At 35.3% G+C, this 23,161-nt stretch overlaps 2 protein-coding genes across 2 annotated transcripts; both read right to left on the reverse strand.

Annotated features, from left to right (window-relative positions):
• Nucleotides 1-13,337: 13,337 nt before the first annotated feature.
• LOC143611877 (uncharacterized) lies at nucleotides 13,338-14,096 on the reverse strand. The gene has a single exon (XM_077085995.1). It carries the CDS (start codon nucleotides 14,094-14,096, stop codon nucleotides 13,338-13,340), a length of 759 nt encoding a protein of 252 aa, XP_076942110.1.
• A 4,899-nt stretch (nucleotides 14,097-18,995) lies between these two features.
• LOC143611874 (putative fasciclin-like arabinogalactan protein 20) lies at nucleotides 18,996-20,671 on the reverse strand. The gene is made up of 2 exons (XM_077085993.1): nucleotides 20,331-20,671; nucleotides 18,996-19,774 (listed from the first exon to the last, which is right to left on the reverse strand). The coding sequence occupies exons 1-2, from the start codon at nucleotides 20,665-20,667 to the stop codon at nucleotides 19,023-19,025; spliced, it is 1,089 nt and encodes a 362-aa protein (XP_076942108.1). The 5' UTR covers nucleotides 20,668-20,671; the 3' UTR covers nucleotides 18,996-19,022.
• Between the last annotated feature and the right edge of the window lie 2,490 nt (nucleotides 20,672-23,161).

Genomic DNA, 23,161 nt, shown 5'->3' on the forward strand with positions numbered 1-23,161 from the left:
ATCGTTTCCACATTTATTCTATGTAGTTTCGAATGCTACATAGTTTATTATTTTTTTATCAGGTTTGCATTAATTCCTTTAGTTTAGGATAATATATTTTTTACCGTGCAAGCCATAACGATGATATATCAGAATTTGACATTAATATATATGTATCATTTAACAAAATAATTTTTAGAATGGTGAGTTCAATACTATATTTAGTTAAATAAACTTGATATTTTTGTTAATTAAAATAGTTAACTAATTATATAATTGGATGTGACTCAATGGTAGAGCACTCACTTTACAAGTGAGAGGTAGGGGGTTCAAACCTCATTATCACCAATTTATATGGGAGATATGAGGGATGACCCTGGCTTGCTAGGGTTCGAGTCCTGATCTCACCCGGTTTTACCGGCTGCTCGCTGTCGTGCCATATGGCGGACGTGGGGGTCCGGTTTTATCTGGTTAATCCCTCAATAGGTGGACCGCTAGAGGCTCCGTCCGTCCGGACTAGTGGCCGGCTCGGGCTACCTTTAGCCAATGGGGGGCGCGTACGGAGTACCCGACGTTACTTAGTTGGTCGTTCAAAAAAACTAGTTAACTAATTCGATTTCGAAATCTTACCATACAACAACGTACGTAAATTTACGTGATTTCTAAACATACCTTCAACATGTTTTTATCTACTTTTTTAACCGAGCTTATACAAATCCGCCGCGAAGCGCGGGATAATTTTACTAGTTTTAATTAAAAATTTGGAAATTTTTTTGCAACATAGGTTGTTCCAGCAACCTAAGTTTGCAACCAAACCTTTATAAATAACTATTTTTTCATGAAAGTTACAATTTTTGACCGTTTTTAAATAGTGTGTATCGTCACGGTTTTATTTATAAAAAATATTGAACATTTTGACATAAATTTTATAAAAAATGAAGCATTTTTTTATAATAAAATGTTGGTTTAGGTTCGGTTATGATAGTGAGTAAAATATTAGATTGAGTTGGGCTGTATAGATAGAAGAGAGAAAATTGTTTTTTTTTAAATGGTTTGTTGGGACAGTGGATAGTCTTAAACACCAGTGGAGCAGTAATCAAGAAATGGTAATAGCACTCTAACCACATTGTGGTGTTCAACGAGTGTGTTGGTTAAACTCTTGTTTAAATGAATGTGAACATGACCATTGGGAGTGTTTCATGCTGCATTTTTCAAGATTTGATTTTAACATGATGTTTGTATTTGTATGTTTATGTTCTCGCCTTTTTATATATTTTTTTATTAATTTTAGGATCTGATTCACATACACCACTCTCACATGTCTATACGGCTCGTATAGGCCAATACGGCCGTATAGGATACGAATGACTGCCAAAGGGGACAAAAAAAACAACTTTTTGCAGCTCATACGACAGTAAAGACCTATACGAGCCGTATAGGCGTTAAATGGTTCATATTGCTCTCTGACAAACCATAAAACCTATAGGGTCGGCTATACGACCGTATAGAAAACATTTGTAGAAAAATTCAGACTGCCTTTTGACCACTGTTAATCGCTGCCGGAAAACGACTATACGAGCCGTATTCGTATAGACAGATTTCCAGTGGTGCTATACAACACATGAAAGGGTCGAAAATAAGAACGCTTAAAATTGCTAAAAATTATGACTCAAGTTAGATAATATATCAAAAAAACATTTTATATATATATATACACAACCGTATAGGCCCATACGACCCATATAGGCCTATACGAGGCACTATAAATGATGGCCGGCATCATCAGACACAAACTGACACAATTCAGGTGTTATACGACCGTACAGCCCTATACGAGCCGTATAGGATAAAAAATGGTGTGTGAGGATCATATGTGGTGTAGGAGGATCCTAAGCCTAAATTTTTAAATGTTTGTAAGAGCGACCGATTCCGTTACTGGTGTCTGATCTGGTTTTTTTTAAATGGTAATGGTGGTTTAGCTTACAGTTGATAAAAGGATGATGGAAATTGTTTCTCTTTTACTTTTTAGGGTTGGATGTTTGGGATTGAGTTTGAAAAGTGTTTATGGTTTTTTAAAAAGCCATTTTAAAAAGCCAGGATTTGAGGCATTTGGAAAACTGCTTGTTAACCCTTTCAAAAGAAAAAATAAAAAGGTTTTTTTGTAATTGCCAAACACCATTTAGCTTATTGACTTTTTGAAAAATCTAATAAGACAATAAAGTGTTTTCAAACTCAATCCCAAACATGTCCTAAATGAATCATACTCAGATAAACTTCAAATTCGATTAGAATTTAATGGTTCTAATTCAATTTATTAGTTGTGTATCAGGAACGTCTTCGAGAATCATTAAAGTTTTTTTTAATTGAACGCGATCAAACAATTAAGCCTTAATTAAAATATAAATTCGATAACTCGTAAAAAGAGTAATATGATACAACAGAAATTGTGATTTTTTTATTAGAAATGTGTTGGTGTTGTTTTTATATTAAAAATATAGTTTTTTTAATAAATATACATATATATATACACACACTAGATTTTATCCCCTGTTTTACAGAGATGGGTTTCATTTTTTGTTTATAATATTTATGTAGGGCTAATATTCTATATTAGGATTATGATTGTTTATATATTTATATTTGCTTTTAGTAGAGATAATACGTATCTCAATATGTTTATTTTGTAAGGACGAAATGTAAAAGTTGGAGAAATGGGGACTCTATATAAAGAGTCACTTAACCCATTTCTCCGCAACCAACCAACTCTCACAAAACCCACTTGGAAATAAAACTCTCTCTCTCTCTCTCTCTCTTGGAAATAAAGACAAACTTTTTCTCACCAAACACTATCCTTCTTTTTTTTCTTACAAACTACGATCGAGATCAGAGTGTTGTTAATGATTTCCGCTAGCTAACAACACGGATTGATCCAAGTAAAGTTGTTAGATCCATTCCAAGGGACCTACAAGTGGTATCAGAGCTTTCGGCTTAACTTTTGTGGTTTTCGGATTAAACCTTTCGAGTTTTCATATTAGTTTTTGGTGGATTTGAGACTGTTCTCCGTGTTATTAGATCCATTCCAATGGACCTACAAGTGGTATCAGAGCTTTCGGCTCAACTTTTATGGTTTTCGGATTAAACTTTTCGAGTTTTCATATTAGTTTTTGGTGGATTTGAGATTGTTCTCCGTGTTACCCACTACTTTTGGAGTACTTTACATCCAAGAAATACCCGAAATTCTTCAACTTTTGTGCTTATGTTTGCAGAGAGTGAGTAAAAAAATGAAAAAGATGGTTTATTTATTTAAAAATTATTAAAAAGAAAAAAATGTTGCAATAAATGGGAATATGGTGGCTGAACTAGTATATTTTTTTGATGTGTCCACGGGTTCTAAAACCTGGAATCGATTCCCTGAGAGCGAAATAGGGGGTTGCGGAGGTGTACCATGAGTAGCCGAGGCACTACCTACTAAAGGTGTACATGGGTCAATTTAAGACGGTTTTGTGTCAAACCCATAATCATAACTGATATGCCGGTTAATGGATAACCTTAACCATAACCAACCCGCTATAGCGGTTTTGGTTAATCGATTTTGTAGGTTATAGTAAGTCGGTTATGAGTTGGTTAGCCGTAACCAAAACAATGTAACTTGGCCTAAAGTTTGGTACCATTTATTACAAAAAAAAAAACGTCATGGCATAATCTAACAAAGTATATAATCCATTGCATGGGTTGGTTTGGGACAGTTATAAGCCAAACCCATAACTATAACCGACATGTCGGTTAATAGATAACCTTAACCATAATCAACCCATTATAGCGGTTTTGGTTAATCGGTTTTGTAGGTTATAGTGAGTCGGTTATGGGTCGATTAGCTGTAACCAAAACAATGTAACTGGGCCAAAAATTTTGGTACCATTTTTTACAAAAAAAATGATATGACATAATCAAACAAAGTATATAATCCATAATATTAATACCAAATATTCAAAATAAATAATGACAATATATAATTCAACAATGAAATTTAACTTAACTTGATAATAAACGTTGAATCGAAAACATCAAAATGATATAATCCAAAGGAAGTTAATCCCAAACATAATGTTGGTTAAATAAACAGGTCGGTTCGCTTATAGCGATTTTGGAATTATCTTTAACCAAAACCGATATTTGGCGGTTTTTAAAAATTCATTAAACCGATCCAACGGTTATGTCGGTTATCGGTTAAAATCTAATCTGCTTAGTTATATCAGTTATGGTTCAATTTAACGGTTATGACGGTTAAACTGCTCACCTCTACTACCTACTACCCACCCACCACCGTTCCATGGTGATAAAGTTCAAAATTTCTCGATCGTCAATCTTAACCGTTGGATAATTTTCTAGAATGTATAAAAGAATTTGAATCTATTTTATTTTATTGCTCATATAAAAAAAAATATATTCTTATAATATAATAATTTTGATTTCAATCGAAGAAGGTGAGAGAATCAATAAAAACAAATTTCACCCAAATTTTAATATGATCAAGTTGTTGGTGTGAATTGTACATTAGTTATTTATAAATAAGCAAGTTATTAGTATATTAGACCGTCTCGGAATAAGAGAATTTTGAAAGTAGCGTTTTCAAAAAGCTCGTAGCTTGAAGCTTGCTCGGTTTCAGCTTGAAAAAAGCTCGCTCAAGATGGCTCGATTTGAAATTGAGCTGAGCTGGCTAGGCTTCGTTAGAAAGTGAGCTTAGCTCAGTCCAGTTCATAACAAGCCAAACTGGCTCGGTTTGGCTCAATTTAGCTTGGATTATTTTACTTTTAATATATTTTATTTTTATATACCTATAATACATTATAAAAACGTTTAGAGCATCCACAACCTATTTCCTACCATATACCCGTATATATCATATATTTACACTAAAAATCACTACATTTTTATATATTTATCACTAGATTGAGGCCCGTGTATTACACGGGTAATTAATGAAAATTTTAAACTTTAACCATTAAGTGAATTATATAGTCAACAAAATAATCATATATTGTTAATACAGTTTATATGAAAATTACAGAAATTACATAACTAAGATTACATAAATATGTTACAAAAAAATACTCCTCTCATCCCATTAGAAGGGTCATGGTTTGAAAAACACAAAGTTTAAGGTATATTGAATGATTACTTTTTTTGCTTACCAAATGACAATAATGCCCTTGAAAATTGGGTCCATCAATAGTGGTTATTAATGTTATTGTGTGTGTTTAAGGGTAATTCGAAAATTGACTGATAAATTTTGAAAGTGGATATTATAAGACAAACAAAAAAAGAAACATTGACACTTTTAATTGGACGGAGGGAGTAAAACTTTCCTTGTACACTACATTTGTGATTATATTGGTTGATATACATCGTTTATCAAAAATCAAAATCTTTATATATGTCTGCTTATAACTCTTGATATAGTCATGTATAGATGTCTGTGTGACAAATAAGGTTATTCAAGTACATACCGCGACCCTTGATAAATTATAATATACATCCATGAAACTAATAAAAAATATTCATACACATAAAATAACATACTTTTTGATCAATTAATATATATGATGTCATTTGAGATCATTTACTCATGTTTATCAACAAAAAAAAAATGATTATCCCAAAAAAAAAACACCTGAACTTTGATGATATAATCATTCTTAAAATCTAAAATTGGTTAATCATGATAAATTATTTGTAAATATTAATATTCTGGAGCATTTTTGTCTTGAGTTATGAAAGAAAATGTTGAAAACTAAATAGTGATATTCTTGTTGCTAACCTTTTATATCACACAAAAAGTCATATAAATAAATGATAGATAGTTCATATAGTAAATCGTTATTCATATGGATTATAATTATAATATTCAACTTCAATGATTTAATGCTAAACTCCGAGATATATATATATATATATATATATATATATATATATATATATATATATATATATATATATATAATGTATTCTTCATGTTTGCAATATTTATATAAAATGGTTGGAGAAAATTAAGAAAATACACATTTTCCGGAGTTCAAATACATATGAGAAAATTTAAATCCAAATTTAAAATCAATCTTATATAAAAAATTATGCATTGCTGCTCAAATCTCAGTTTAAAAAAGTTATATATTTTACCTTGATTTGAATTACCTATGATTTTAAAATTTTATTCTAATAGGTCTGCAACTTCAATTTTTATATTTCCTTATTTTATTATCTTTCACCATTAATGTTAATGAATAAATCGAATAGGATTTACATTCAAAAAAAATAAACTTCAATTCATATATTGAAATGATTTAAAATATAAGGATCAATATTGAAAAGTTGAAAAAAAGATGAAGAGAGCCATAAGAGTGACAAGTGGCAAAAATGTGTAGTCATTTATTAGAATAAATAGATTATAATTGATCTCTTCTCTATTTACAACCACTTTTAGAAAATATTAAAAAGTTATATGGTATGAACAGTGAAACCCCAAATTTAACGTTCTCATATAACATTTTCTCTCTTATCAACTCACAACCACTTATAACCGTACCATATAATTTACAAATCTCCCTCACATACTTTTAAAGAACTAGTTGAGAATGCTCTTAAGAGGAGGAATATATCCTTTCGAAATCGTGACAAGTTATTTTCTTCACAAATAGGTTGAATGCTTGTATATTGCATTATTGTTATCGCGGTCGGTTCAGATACTTATGATCGTATTCTGTAATCGACTTTATACGATTATGTATTATTTATAACTTATTTTGTATTTGGTTGAACACATTATATATTTTATATTCGGTTGAACTAGTTATGAACCAATTTGGTACTACGTAAAAAAAATATTTATTTAGAAAAAAAATTGAGCCAAACTGAACCGAGCCAAGCTAGCTCGGTTTAAAACCAAGCCGAGCTCTAATATTCAGCTCGGTTTCTTAACCGAGCCGAGCAAGCTCGGTTTTAAACAAGTCGAATCCTTGCTTTCCATGACTCGGCTTGTAAACAACCCTACTTGGAAGAGAAAAAAAGTTAGTTGGACAAGAGAGATGTTGATTTGAAGGCGAGGTGAATAAAATTTTGGGAAAAAATGTGCTAAAAACTACCATGTAAGAGAAATGGTGGGCCGTATGATGGGAGAGAGGGAAATGATAGGTTATGTGCGCATTGGACTCATTCTTCATCTTAAATATCACTCAATTTATCATAGAAAACTTGAAGAACATTAATAAGACTAAAGAAATATTTTATGGGAAAGAAAAAAAGAATGAGCAAGTTGTGTTTTTTTTTCCTATGATTTATTTCACATAGTCCTTTAAGTTAAAAATAAAACTTTCTAGCGAATGAACACCTAACGTTTAATTTTGGTTGTGGTTTGACATTTAAAGTTGACTTGCTCATATTTGACTGCAAATATACTCTAAACAAGGCTGGCCGTAGGGTAGTGCGAGCCGACCGACCGAGGCATGTAAAATAGGTATGGATCTTAATAATATTAAATATATTTAGTATAGATCTTTTTTTATCCATAATTTATATAAATTATTGAACCCAAACAAGATTTTAAAGTTAAAAAACATTGACGTTAATTGTAGTTTTATATAGCTTACATATTTCGCTACTATTTAGGGCATACACATCCTTTTATTTTGGCTTGGCCATGTATTTAAATTCTCGTAAATCTCCCTGATTTTAAACAATTATAATTTATATCTATACAATATATAATGCATGAGTGAATGGCCTCTTAAATTTTAAGAGGTACAAATACCATTGCATAAATTACTATCCTTAATGCATACAAATTTGAAAATGTAGGGGTACTATAGTATTTTATACATCTTGAACGGTTAAGAATATTTAGTTTAGAAAATAATTGCAATTATGATCCTTTAACTTCAACAAAACTTTGTTAATTTATGAAGTAGTTACAAATAAACCCCTTAACTTAACCCATTTATTTGACATATTCATTTAAAATTTTTATTTTTTCTATAACTTTTAATATATTATGTTTTAAAAACACCTGACTTTACCATTGCAACGTACTTAATTTGTCGACGTTTCAATGTAAATTTTATTTTATTTTGAGATGTTTATGATAATGTACAAGTCAATTAAGCATAAGAGTACAACTCATATATGTACTTATAAACCTAAAATATAATTACAAATTTAACCTTTCAATTGTGTTCAACTTTTGCAAGTTTAATTTATAATTACCCTTCCACTCCCTTGTGTTCACCTACATATTCATCTATATTTTCTTTTTTCTTTGTTTTTCTTTTATATATTAGAATATATAAATTTTAATAAATTTCAACCTTACAATCACGAAGTGTTTATTTTTGTGGAAGTTTCGAAATCAGATTTACTAAATATAGACGTGCATTTCGTGTCACTTTAAAAGAAGTATAGATTTTGGTGCGATTTACGGGTTGAGTTATCACAGGTTGTAAGCCAAATGGGTTTAGGTCATTATAAAAAAAGTTTTAACATTTTGTTCAGGTCAAAACAGGTGCTAAGTAAAATGAGTTCGGCCATTTAAAAAACTAACAATTTTGGTTATGGTTAAACCTTGTTATGAGCCTATCGAATTCAAGTCATTCAAAAAAAATTTGTTTTGGTTTTGCGTCAAAATAGTTATATCATCATCATCATCATCGTACTCAGTATATCCCACAAATAGCAAAGCTATGGTAGGATCTGAGGAGGGTAAGATGTAGACAGCCTTACCTCTACCCCATAGGGATATAGAGGCTGCTTCCGGTGAGACCCCCGGCTCGATAGTAGTTTTGTATCAAGCCTTGGATATAAGACACATAACACTCAACCATCGGGACGCCGACCGATTGGTGCATGTACCCTCGTCTTTCGGCTATCAACGCCACCACATAATGCCTGATTAACCTTCTGCTACTTTTAACGTTATTTTCACGAGATTAGTAAAATAACGTCAAAATTAGTGCAATTTCACTTTTACCCACTCGAGTGTTCACACATATATACATTATATAACGTCAAAATAGTTATATGCAAAATGAATTTGGGACATTTAAAAAATATCAATTTGGCTCTAGGTGGACATTAAGTTACCCGTATATTAATCTATATTTTCTTTTTTCTTTGTTTTTCTTTTGTATATTTGAATATATAAATTTTAACAAATTTCAACCTTACAATCACGAGTTGTAAGCCAAATGGGTTTAGGTTTAAAAAAGAAAGTTTAAAACTTTGTTCAGGTCAAGACGGGTGCTAAGTAAAAGGAGTCCTGTCCATTTAAGAAAAACTAACAATTTTGGTTATAGTTAAAGCATGTTATGAGCCAGTCGAATTCAAGTAATTTAAAAAAAAATTGGTTTTGATTTGTGTCAAAATAGTTATATGCAAAATGAATTTGGGTCATTGAAAAAAATATCAATTTTGGCTCAGGGTGGACATTAAGTTACCCGTATATTAATCTATATTTTCTTTTTCTTTGTTTTTCTTTTGTATATTTGAATATATAAATTTTTAAGAAATTTCAACCTTACAATCACGAGTTGTAAGCCAAATGGGTTTAGGTTATTATAAAAAAAAGTTTAAAACTTTGTTCAGGTCAAAACGGGTGCTAAGTAAAATGAGTTCGGGCCATTTAAAAAAACTAACACATGGTCAAACCATGTTATGAGCATATCGAGTTCAAGTCATCTGCAATAAATTTTTGTTTTTAGTTTGCATCAAAACAGTTATATGCAAAATGAATTAAGCCATTTAAAAAAATATCAATTTTGGCTCTCGGTAGACATTAATCTTTGGTCGTTTACGACGATTGCAAACACGAGTCTTGGGTAAGTTGATTTCAGAGGCTGATCTGGATCTACGGTGTAAGTAGAGAGGTCGCGCGCGAACAGTGAATCCTATGGAAGAAAAATTATTGATCCGTCACTGGTTGATGTTTCATTTACACACACAATGAAGGTTATGAAACTATGTTCCTGAGTTTTGTTGTCTACTATATTCTTAAGTGAGATACCCATATAGTATTATTGTACTATATGCTATCTCATTTTAAAGGTTTTTAGTTCAATTTATTCTTATATTTATTTATAGATGTCAACATAATAGCTAAAGCCTCACTCAATTGGTACAAAAAAAAGGTACAGTTGATTATATGTTCAAAAAAGAACATGTTTTATTTAATCATTTGTTAATATTGGTTTGCTATTTGTTATCTTTATGATCATATCTTTGCATGTCTTGTAACCACTAAAAATCGTTTAAACATATTATCATCGCCGCAGCATCGCGCGGGTTTACTCTTAGTTAATTTTTTTTTGAACAGATGAGTTTTATAAAAAAAACCATACGCAAGAAGCAAATGGTCAGAGTATATACAATGGTACACCCAAAATCTAGAATCAACAACATCATAACAATACTAGATTCAACCCGAAGACGTGACTGCTAGGACTGCAAAAGGGATGAAAAACTTGCACCAATTACCTTAAGAAGGTGCAAGAAAAACCCCCACACACGGAGGCCGCGCCACCGGTTTTCACTCCGTTGTGTTTTTGATGCAGTCCCAAACCGTACCCGGGGACCCCTTTGTAAACTAACATAAATTACAAAATATTGAAAGTACACCAATGTTCCCAGTCGAGTGCATGCATCTTCCCCCCTATTCCTGATCCATAGAAAACTTGATGTTTTGATTTCCGCCAAAAGTTTCCCGATGTCTACCCGATAACTAGAGAATACCACGTTATTCCGCATCCTCCATATATTCCAGCAAGATATAAGAATGATTGCCTACACCATTTTCTTCTTCATAACCGAGCCGGAGTTATTATGATGTATCTGCAAAAGATCATGAACAGAGAAAGCATATATAGGAGGAATCGAGAGCCAACTAGAGACCATTTGCCACACCAAAGTGTTAACATAACAAGATGTGAAGATGTGTTCCACGTTCTCATCCCGGTCGCCACATAGTGGGCAACACAAGGAGGACACACTGATATTTCTCCTCTCAAGTGCCGTTCTTGTTGGAAGACGATCAAGATTCATTCGCCACCCGAAAATGTTTACCTTACGTGGCACCCATTTATTCCATGTGTATTTGATTGTATGACCCTGAGGTTGTTGCATAGAGTCATGAATTAATTTCTTGACTTCCTTGACTGAAAAATCACCCGAGTTACCTGACACCCACTGCCATTTATCGGTTAAACCTGTCAGGGCCGTTTGAGAAATGAGATTACTGAGCTCCGCAAGTTCCTCAATTTCCTGCGGAGAAGATGGTTGACGGTACCAACACCATTTAGGAATGTTAGAGACACTTGCGTCAGAAGCACTAAATTTATCTCGTACAATGCAGCCTTTAAACTTTTCCAACAGGAAGAGAGCTGGAAAAAGAATTTTAAACGGTACTATAGAGGCCCACACATCAATCCAAAACTGAGTATTGGACCCGTTACCCACAACACTTTTAGTAAGCAGGCTGATTTTGATGTTCTTGTTACTCATGGACACTTCTTTTTTGCAAATGTTGCTCCAGACACTAGAGAGACCTTTTTTTGATGGGATGAAGTTGCCATGTTTCGGATTAAAATGAATGCTCCTTACAACCGCTCTCCAAAGCCTGTTCGGTTCCGTTTTGTACCTCCACACCCATTTTGCAAGTAAACTTGAATTAATATCTTGGAGAGATCCCAGTCCGAGCCCCCCATCATCCACCGGTTGAGTGATAATATCCCAACGAACCCAATGTATCCTCCTCCTTCCGTTCGTGTCTCGCCATAAAAATTTACGTCTCATGCCTTCAAGTTTTTTTAATGACATTCCCAGGTTCTTGATAGAGAGAAAAGTAGTAAATTGGTAAAGAGTTTAGAACCGATTTAATTAGAGTGGTTCTACCCCCAATGGATAAACTGGTAGACTTCCACAGAGAAATCCGTGCTTCAAAAGTATCGATAACCGGGGCCCAATTATTATACCGATTCATATTACCCCCAACCTTTAGACCTAAATACACAAACGGAAGAGAGCCATGCTTGCATCTAAATAGATCGGCCATGCTTTTATTTTCCTACAGAGATGTCTTCACACCATAAAGGCATGACTTATTTAGGTTTATTATAAGGCCCGACACGAGGAAAAAACAATTCATAAGTCGTCTAATATTAATTAGACCTGCCTCCTCCCATGTGCCCAAAAACATTACATCATCTGCATATACAAGATGCGACACTTTCGGACCTCCGTTTGGAAGTGAAATCCCGTTAAAAATTCCCGCCGAAGTTGCACTAATCAAGAAGCTTGAAAGAGCTTCCATGGCCAGTATGAAGATAAATGGTGATAACGGGTCGCCTTGCCTTACCCCCTATAGCATTGGAACTCAAGAGTGGGGGACCCGTTAACCAAAACCGAGGAACGCGTTGAGGCGAATATTCCTTGAATCCAACATCTCCATAAGGTAGGGAAGTTCATTTGTTGGAAAACCATATTAATAAAGTTCCAATTTATGGTGTCAAAAGCTTTTTCGAAGTCTATTTTGAAGAAGAAGGCACAAGATTTGGAGCGTTTCCCAGGAGATAATTTCATTTGCAATTAATGGTCCATCCAGGATGTTCCGATCAGATAGATACGCCGATTGCTCTTCTGATATAACAGTGCCTATAACTTTTTTCAGTCTATTGGCGAGGACCTTGGAAATAACTTTGCTGATACACCCAATAAGATTAATAGGACGGAAGTCGTTTAAGCTTTCCGGATCGTTTACTTTAGGGATTAAGGTAATGAAAGAAGAGCTACAACCTTTAGAAATTTTCCCGGTATCATGAAAGCGTAACATGATCTTGAAAAAATCATTTCCAAGTAGATCCCAATAGTGCTTTATGAAAGTGAAGGTGAAACCATCAGGCCCCGGGGCTTTGTCCCCACCACAATCCCACACCGCATTTTTAACTTCGACAAGAGAGAACAGAGATATAAGGAAAGAGCCTTGCTCTCCCGATAGTTTTCTAACGTGATGACATGTGAAAGTTGGTCGTGATTGAACCGGCTCATTAAATTTAAGCTCGAAAAAATCCTTAACCTCGTTCTTCACCCGAGACGGTTCAGCACACCAAGCCCCATCAATCATGAGACCATTCAACCTGCCTTTTGCCACTCGACTATTTATAAATCCATGGAAAAAAGCTGAGTTTTCATCCCCTTCCACGGCCCATTTGACCCATGATTTTTGTTGGAGTTCTTTCATTCGGTTGTCATTGATCGTAGCCACTATGTTTTTGTGCTCGGTGTATTCAGTTGCTTCAGCGTCAGACAAGTCATGGGTTTCACTAAGCAGTTGCTTCAGCGTCAGACAAGTCATGGGTTTCACTAAGCAGATCCAGTCTTTCTAGGGCAGCAATGGAGGTGGTAACATTTGCATCCTCCACTTGTTTAGTTGTCTTGTTCCATTCTTTAATTGCTTTTTTAATGCATCTTAGTTTTCCAGCCAAAGCTATATCCGGAGCACCTACAAAAGTAAAAGAACTGACAGAGGAACGAACAACGTTGTCTAGACCAGGTTTGTGAAGCCAAGCATTAAAAAGTTTAAAAATAATGTGACCGTAATTCGAAGACGTGGTGCTCAGAAGTAGAGGACAGTGATCTGAGAGATTTTTCGGGAGAGCACGGAGAGTGGCGGTTGGCCAAAGCCCCCAGAACTTATCACATACTAGCATCCGGTCCAATTTGCTTAGCTTGTTATCCCCATCGAGCCATCTTGTGAATTTAAAACCGTTCATGATATACTCGGAGAGGTTTGCTTTGTAAATGAAAGAGTTGAAATCATTAACCTGTGTAGGATCAAAAATGCAGTTTCTTCTTTCTTCCGCCGATCTTACTTGATTAAAGTCACCGAGAAAGATCCAAACACCCTCACGTGATACTTTTAAATCTTTGAGTTGTTCCCATAAAACCCTTTTTGCCGAGGCGCTCTGTGGAGCATATACATTTACCACATGAACCCGCTCACTCACCCCTTTAATTGTACCACACATTAAAAGGAAATAATTGTCTTTAATTGTGTCTATTCTTGAAAATTCCAGGGCCATAGACATGCAATCCCCTCTGATCTGCCCTCCGAGTTTACCCAATCAACCTCAATAGGTGAGTCCCCCCAAAATTTTGAGAACTTTATTCTTGTACCATCTGAAAACATGGTTTCCTGTATTGCAATGAAATCGACCCCGTGTTCTTTCTTTATATTTTTAATCCACATTGATTTGTGAGCGTTGCCCACTCCCCTAATATTTATTGTGAGAAAATTCATTGATTCATCAAGTCATTGCCCGATCCCTTAACTAGACTTGCTAATTGATTTGAGTAGTTTTCCACATGCATACCAACAAGACTCCCTACCATAATAGTTGCATTAATTTCAGTAGCTAAGTCGTGTGCCTCGTTATTTGCCCCTGCTTCGACATGCACTGGGCCATGATCAGAAAGGTTTTCCCCGGATTGATTATTGACATTCTGCTCCAACTCCATTATTTTCAGAAAGAATATTAGAATCATCACTCACATGAGGAGAATATTGGATGGTGTTATCTCGAAGGTGCTCAGGATAAGATGGAAGAGGAAAGTCAAAACCCGTATGGTTATTATTCTCTTGAAGATTACCGTCATACCTGGGTCTCTTAGAGGCTGGTTGTCTTGGGCTAGAGAGAGGCCCAAGAGAGTTTGATTTTGATTTGGGCCGAGATCCACTTGCACCTCTTGATTTATTCAATTGGGTCCCACCACTATTAAATCCCATTGAAGAGTTCATGAGCCACCCTTGCATTAAGTTCTTAGGTGCCTTGTGATAATGAGCCATTAATATCACTGTTCATATTTCCCAAGCATGAGTCATTTCCCATACACGACCGGCTAACTTCAGGGACAAACTCTCCATCTTCTTCCTCGTTACTCGCGTTTGCTAACCCCATATCAGGCTCCCGGACGGCAATGTCTCCTTTACTTCAGAGTCATGACCGCGTTTAGGTGTTCCAATACTTCCGGTGATAAAATCCGGCGACCAATCTTTCATAATCTCCGACACCCAAACTGAATACTCTTTTCATTCCCAATGGATCGATAATTCTTCCATAATCTCCTTACCGGACTTGACAAGAACCCCAACAGTTTCAAAAGAAATATTGGAGTCGCTAGCAGGGGCAGACCCACGTAGTGTAGAACGGGGTCCCGGGACACCAATGTTTTTTAGAAATTTTCTAGAGGCGGTATATTAAATTGTTTATGGACCCCATAAAAATTAAGAGTTGGAACCCATGCTATCAATACTAATGTGGTGTGGTGGTAAATTCTTGGTTTTGTATCCCAAAGGTCACTAATTCAAGTCTTCCAACCCTCCATTTTCTATGATTTTTTCATCCTTTTTTAAATCCTACTCAATATTAGTTACTAGTTAGGGCTTTAAAATAGCCAACATTCGGACACAGAGATAGAAGACCATAAGTAGAACAGGTGGAGTTTATACCTTTTGTTGGATCCATCATAGGAGCTTTGGAGTTTACCCTTTTTTTTCATTTAGAGCTCGTTTTTTTGTCATTGTATTATTAACTTGCTATTTGCTAAAGGAGTTTTGGAGTTTAGAAAGATTAGAAGTGGCAGATATTGAAGGTTGGTCATAAGCAGTCTTCCATATAGCATTTATCAATTGAAATGTCTACGTATATATGGGTCTATGAAGCTGCTATAGTTGTATGGCTTTACACAGTTTTAGATCGACAAAACAAATCTCGAAGTGGTTACGCGAACAAAACGTAAAGCTGTGAATATAATAGGCACTAACATCCATATCCTAAGGGATGATTTTGATTCAAAAAGAAGTATATCAAAGCCCATTCTTTGACTATTTATGTTTGTGATTTGTAGAATGTAACATGGACTTTTTGTTAATAATTTCACATTGATTTTGAAGTTATCTACATTGTATTTTGTTGATAATTTTGTGTGTTTTCTAATGAGGACCGATCGTATTTCATCATATTGTTTTATTTATGTTCATCGCCTCGACCCGAACCAAACGACGGCCGACCCGAACAACAACTGACCCGAAAAATCTAAACACCGAAAAAAACGGGACCCCATTGGCCAAAATTCCTGGGTCCGCCACTGGTCGCTAGTGGTTGCAACCGAATACACCTTAAGGTGCAATGATTCCCAATGTTCTGAGCTGGAGGTATCGATATGCGAACTAGATTTAAATTGACTTTTCATTATATATATAATCAAAGTCTACTCTAAACAACTAGCCGCATAAAAAGATGAATTAATATAAGAAGGCGCCAAGCTAGCGATGAACGTGTGTGATCCGAATATAACGCAGCATCTAGCAAGAACACAAACTTACATAATTAATAGAGGATTTTATAACCACTCTATCCATGTACACATATCTTGGCCGACTCTTTATGAAGATTGTATCATTTCACTATTTCTAAATAGTATACTACTACAAATTACCAAGTTGCTGGTGTTATCAAAGTATATTAAGTTTATAACCAATAAATTGTTCGATTGGTAAACGTCAAAATATGATCGAATGGATATTAATGGAGACATGAGTTCATGTTTGTGACAATGCTAATCTGTCATTAGCTAGATCCTAATACAATTTTGTCATATTAAGTATTTTATTATTGTAGCTGAGCACAAGATAGCCAGAATTATAGAAACGGTAATGTGTTCATTATGTAAGCTCGCTTGTTCATATTTTTTTAATGTAAGTCTACTCTAAACTTCTATTACTAATTTACTATGCATGTCATTACGAAGCTAACCACAAAGCCTATGGATATTTATAAAATGGTAACTTGCAATTAACAATATGTTCTGAGCTGGAGATCGTGGCATGCACTCCAACTACAGTTAAGTTGATTTCTTCATTTTATGATTATAATAATCCAAGCCCACTCTAAAACAACTAATACAAAAGATCACATTGATTGAGAAGGAGCCAAGCTATATAAAGCCATACACTCAATGCAAACAAATCTATATATAGCAAGTTGGAGATCGAGACACGGGTATTTACCAAACTAACCACGGCGTTGTTTGTTTATCAAATACATCGAACCAGTTAGTTTAACAAAAGAATAACTGGAAATGTTAAATAGGTTGAAAGCTCAATTAGTCGTGACGAGTAGATCTTGGTCAACAACTAGTTTTTCCGGTTTACATTCCCAATACGAGTAGTTTATTAGTTGTTAACTCGTCATGCACAACTTGTTTAACCTTACAATCTACTCGTGGCGACCCGTTTTAGCGGTAATCCGATATATTTTAAAAATATTTAAGAATATATAAATAATTATTTAATCACTTATCTTTATGTCATTTTAAAAAAAAATTATTATGTCTTGTCTTTATTTTATGTGATTCCTTAAATTTAACCAGTTTCGGTTAACGGGCTCCCATGTGAAAATCTCTATCCGTATCCTAACCTACGGTTAATATCTGTTACAAGCAAATTTCTACTAAACCGATTTATAGGCGATTTTGGGTAGGTTCCGGTTTCGATTTGGTTAATAGGTTATGATTTCCACCTCTACCGACTAAGAGTAAGAATGAAAGATGATTAACCATCTAAGAAATTGGGCTTGTCAAATCATTGGGCATCGACCAAGAAGCCCATTTAAAGATACTGTCGATAGTAACTGCTTTGGCTGCCCTAACAGTCTAACACTCCTCTTTACTTTAGATTGGGCCATAATCAATGTTTTAAAAACCGGTATTTTATCTGTACCGGATTGAGAAAAAAAATGGTATAACCGGCTGAACCGGGTTATATCGGAAGGTTCAACCGTTTGAATAGTTTACCTTGTAATTTTTTATAAATAAAACTTCAATCCAAAAATAACCCAAAACTAAATAATTCCTGTAATAAAAATTAATCCAAAAGCTAATTCATATTAAAAAAATAATGCAAAAGCACTCAATTTAAAAAAAAATAGTCATGAGGTATACACGTTTGAATGTTAATTGTTGGGTTAAAAGTAATTTTGAAAAAATATGGGCCGCAAATATAAAAAATTTCTCGGGCTTAAAACGATTTATCGGTAAAAACCGGTATTTTAGACAAAAACCGCCGGGACGATATTCTAGCAAACCGATCAAAAATACCGTACTCAAAATACCGGCCTACTGTACGAAATCCGGTTTAACCAGCCGGTTTAAACCGGTTTTTGAAACACTGGCCACAATGCCCAAACCTGACTAATGTATAGAAGCCCATCTGGTCACCAATTCTAATGTATGCCTTTGAAAATAATATAGTTTCTAGAATACCTAAGAGTGTTTGGCATATCTTTTATTTTTTGGTTTATGATTATACTCTTACATAAATAAGCTAAAAAACCATCTTTAAATAAGCTTATTCAAATTAGTCTATATAAGCTATTCAAATAAGCTTATTCAAATTAGTTTATATAAGCTAATAAGCATAAGTTTAAAGGGCTAAGCCAAATATCAAGTTAAGCTTATTTATTAAAAAAAGCAAAAAGGCTAAAAGCTATGTTAAAAAAATTATGCCAAACACCCCCTAACTAATTGAATATCGCGCAACAAGCTGAGTCACTCGCGAGCAACTCGGGATTGGATTGACAAAAGGCTCGAAATGAGTCTAGCCTTTTCGATCTCCAGCCAACCCCGAGCCTCAAACAAAGTTTGTTTAGTTACTGATCTTGAGCTCGAGCCTTGTATAGGAAGATCGCTTATCCAAGGCTGAGCTTAAAAAAGACCTCGAGCTCGAGCCTTCTACGGGAAGATCGCTTATCTGAGCCTGAGCTTGAAAACGAGCTCGTGCTCGAGCTCTCGTAAGATAAAACAGATTTTGTAATTAACTATCTATTAAACATCATATCATATCAACTCCATTTCTATCATTAGATCATTGATATAAACTCAATTCACAATTTACGGAACAAACTTATTATATGCATCATCAATAGGTAATGTACGTATCGTACATGCAATCAAAACTCCGAACGATCCGAATCCAAATCCGTACCACTAAGCTCTCTACCTTCCGGTTTCGCAGGCGAATCATCATCAAACGGATCATCACCATCACTAACCTCATCAGCCATCTTCGGAAGCGAAAGCGCCTCTCTAATCCCATGCACCACAATCCACTCACTATAATACATATCCGGAAACGTAATCGCCACCTCATTCACCTTATACGTCCCACCGGACCGAAATATCCTCACCTCAAACCCCTCCAAATACGTATCGAATCCGGTCCCATCCTCCACATTAATCAAATCTCGCCACGAGATCTTACACGGCAACACGTGCCGGTAAAATAATGACTGGTAATCAGGAAACCTACCGGAATATTCTATCATTATTTCATCACTCGGTGCGAAAACAGTTAGTCTTGGTTGGTTCATAAACCCTAAGCCTAACAGTTGGAGGTTAAGAAACGAGGCGATAACGGAATATCCTCTGGATATTAAGACATTAGCACTATCATGAAATGGGAAACTGTTATTATTGTTATTGTTGTTATTATTATTATTATTATCTCGAAACGACGTCGTACAGTGATCTAAAGTGGATACTGGAACTGGAGGATCCGGAATGGTGAAGTTCGGGTCGAAGAAGTCTTCGATACCGAATACGATTAGTGATCCGTCGTCGAAGACTGGAGATCCGACGATTTTGACGTCGTTGATGGAGATTTGATCGGACGGTGATTGTGTTGTGACGGTTAGGAATGTACCTGAATCAACGGTCAATAACTTTATTATTATTATTATTATTATTATTATTATTATTATTATGAAATAAACCAGAGATCCGACGACTATGACGTCATATATTGAGACGAATAACTTATTTATTATTATTATTATTATATAAAAGAAACCGAAGATCCGACGATTATGACTTCATTTATCGAGAGATCTGACCTATAAGAGACGAATAACTACTTTATTATTATTATTATTATTATTATTATACAAAAATGATTATAAAATAAACCGAAGTTCCGACGATTATGACGTCATTTTTTTGAGATCTGACCTATAAGAAACAAATAACTACCTTCTTCTTCTTATTATTATTATTATTATTACTAGTTTAATATTAATTTAAATTATTATACAAAATGATCATAAAATAAACCTACGATTATGACGTCATTTGTCGAGATCTGACCTATAACTACTTTATTATTATTATTATACAAAAATTACTATAAAATAAACCGAAGATCCAGCAAATATGACGTCATATATCGAAATCTAATCGAACGGTTACGGCTCGGACCGTACCTGAGTCAACGGTAGGAATTTTGGTGCCATACGGCAGAGACCTGATGCTCTGAAGCGAAAACGCCATCGGAGAGAAGTGCAATTGAAGGATTGACAACGACGGCTGTCCGTAGTCAGCGAACGACGAGTCCGGAGGCGTGAATACAGTGGCGGAGTTGTGGTGTGAAAGCAGGACGTCGGAGACGAGGTTGATTGTTAACGACATCGCCACGTAGCCGGAGTTTGCCAGCGTGTCGGCGGCGTTGGTGAGTGTTTCCGGTGGCACTGCGGTGGTGAGGTGGAGTATTGTTGCCGTGAGGAGGAGGATGATGATGATGATGATTAGTTTAGTCGCCATTGATGAGTAATTAAGCTTGTGAAGCTGGTTAGGGTTTGGAGTTTGTTGGAATTAATGGTTATTGAATGGGATTGAAATGAAGGTTTCTAATTTTGGCGCCAAAAGTTGTTAGAAAGTTTTTTACTGTTTGTAGTTTGTTGGAAGGTCGCGTTCGTGAAATCTGGTAACGTCCGTTTAATAGTGTTAAGTGTATGTTGAACTCAAAAACATTATTCTGATATGGCTATGTAAATAGTTACTTTGTTAAGTGTTAAATATTTTTGGATATTATGTTGTGTAAAACAATTAAACGCCCTGCTTGCGGTGCGCACATATAATGTATATATGTGTGAACCCTTGGGTGGGCAAAAGTAAAATTGCACTAATTTTGACGTTATTTTACTAATCACGTGAAAATAACGTTAAAAGTGGCGGAAGGTTAATCAGGCATCATGTGGTGGCGTTGATAGCCGAAAGACAAGGGCACATGCACCAATCAGCCGGTGTCCCGATGATTGAGGGTTATGTGTCTTATGTCCAAGGCTTGATTCAAAACTACTATCGAGCCGGGGGTCTCACCGGAAGCAGCCTCTCTATCCCTATGGGATAGAGGTAAGGCTGTCTACATCTTACCCTCCTCAGACCCTACCATAGCATTGCTATTGGTGGGATATACTGAGTACGATGATGATGATGATGATGTTGTGTAAAACAATTAGTGTTTATGTTAAGTATTTTGATATGTTTATTTTTGTTTGTTCATTAACGTTTAGTGTTTGTTTCTCCGTTAGTGTTCGGTTGTTCATTAGAGTCAGTTTATGATACTAACGGACGGATATGGACAAAATCGATTCCTTAATGAACGAACAAAAAAAAAAGGATTTTCGTTCGGTAGAGTGTTCGTGAACCGTTCGTTTGCCAGGCAAAAGCTTCACGAATGAACACGATCAAGGCCTCGTCCGGTCCAGTTAGGTCCGCTTACAGACCTAGGGTTGAGGGTTTGAATAAGTTTGACTCGAGCTCATGTACACTACATTAAAGTTAAACAAGCCTAAGCTTAGATTAAACTCGGTTGTACGTGCAATATGCAATTAATTAATAAAAAGGCAAACCTTAAATCAAACTTGACAAGCGTAAACAATACTCTCATACATGGCTTGATCTCGGGCTTGATAACTTTCTCATCTCGTTTTGAGCAAGCGAACATATTTAGGTTTGAATTTGATAGCACCATGTGTAGTAGCAATTAATCATACCAGTAAGCTACATAGACACATCCTAATTGACTCTAATCGTACACTTGGTTTATACACATAAACTTCTTAAAGACACCAAATAGTTCAAATAATAAAAACATATCCACATCTAGTACACGTTAAAAAAATGTCAACTTAAATACATTTGTAAAACAAATGTTAGATTCGATCGATTGTGATCATGGGTAAATTAGCCTTGCATGCTTATAGTGAGGTGAGTTTGGATTTCATGAAGCAATTGTAACGAATAAGATGCATGGAAGAATCCTTTATGGCTGAGGTTTTTCTGACTTTTTCATTTTGAATGACCATCGAATAAAACCTGACTATCCGGGGTAACCCAATGACAAAAGGCGGCCTATACCCCTGCTATCGCATAGAGCGCTAGGTAGCCTAAGCCCAGTATATTTTGTTCGGGAAAAACCCGTCGCCCAAAGGCCCACTACAGCAGTGGCGAAGTATAGTGAGGGCTGGGGTGGGCCCGAACCCCTCTGTTCTTTTGCGAATTAGTTTTCACCTGAAATATGTTATACGTAGTGTAAATTTAGACGTTTTCGTTCAAAAATTTGAGCCCCCCCCCTCTCCTGGTTAATGATTTATGAGATTTTTAATACATTTTGAGTTCCGCCTCCAGTGTCTTAGTCCAATATTCGCCATTACACTACAGTAAAACCGGGTTGAGATCAGATCGAACTTAAAACCTTGCGGCTTCCATTCCGAATCTTCACTTTCCCTCCAAGTGTTGGGCTAAAGCTCATTGGCCCGACACCCTTTTGAACCATGCAAGTCAACCGAACTCCAAGATTCGAAAACATATGAACCCAAATCAGTGTGGCCAGTCAAATGACCGCTTAAACCAAACCGGCTCATCCTTTCCTGCTTTAGCCGACAACATAAATCCGGATCCTCCTTTACTTTCAATCAGGGGCGAAGGATATCAAGGGCCAGGGCCCCCCCTGTTTTTTCACGCGTTAGTGTAAATTTAGTTGTTTTTTGCCTAAAAATTTTTATATGTAGTGTAATTTTACCTGTTTTCGGCCAAAAGTTTGACCCCGGCCCCCGTCGTTTATGATTTTTATAATACATTTTGAGTCCGCCTCCGACATTCGTGTCCAAGCTTCGTCACTGCTTTCAATACGTCTTTAGCAAAGAACGAAAAGTTGAAATTATCTTTAGAAATGGGGTCGGGCCGGTTTGGTAATTTGTAAGGATCACGTTGTATCTTGTAATTTTAAAAGCATATGAGAACAAATAAGCAT

The sequence above is a fragment of the Bidens hawaiensis genome, unplaced genomic scaffold, assembly GCF_021521415.1.
Source record: "Bidens hawaiensis isolate Kalapana, Puna unplaced genomic scaffold, B.hawaiensis_p1.1 tig00032462_1, whole genome shotgun sequence".
In the NCBI taxonomy this organism is placed as follows: domain Eukaryota; kingdom Viridiplantae; phylum Streptophyta; class Magnoliopsida; order Asterales; family Asteraceae; genus Bidens; species Bidens hawaiensis.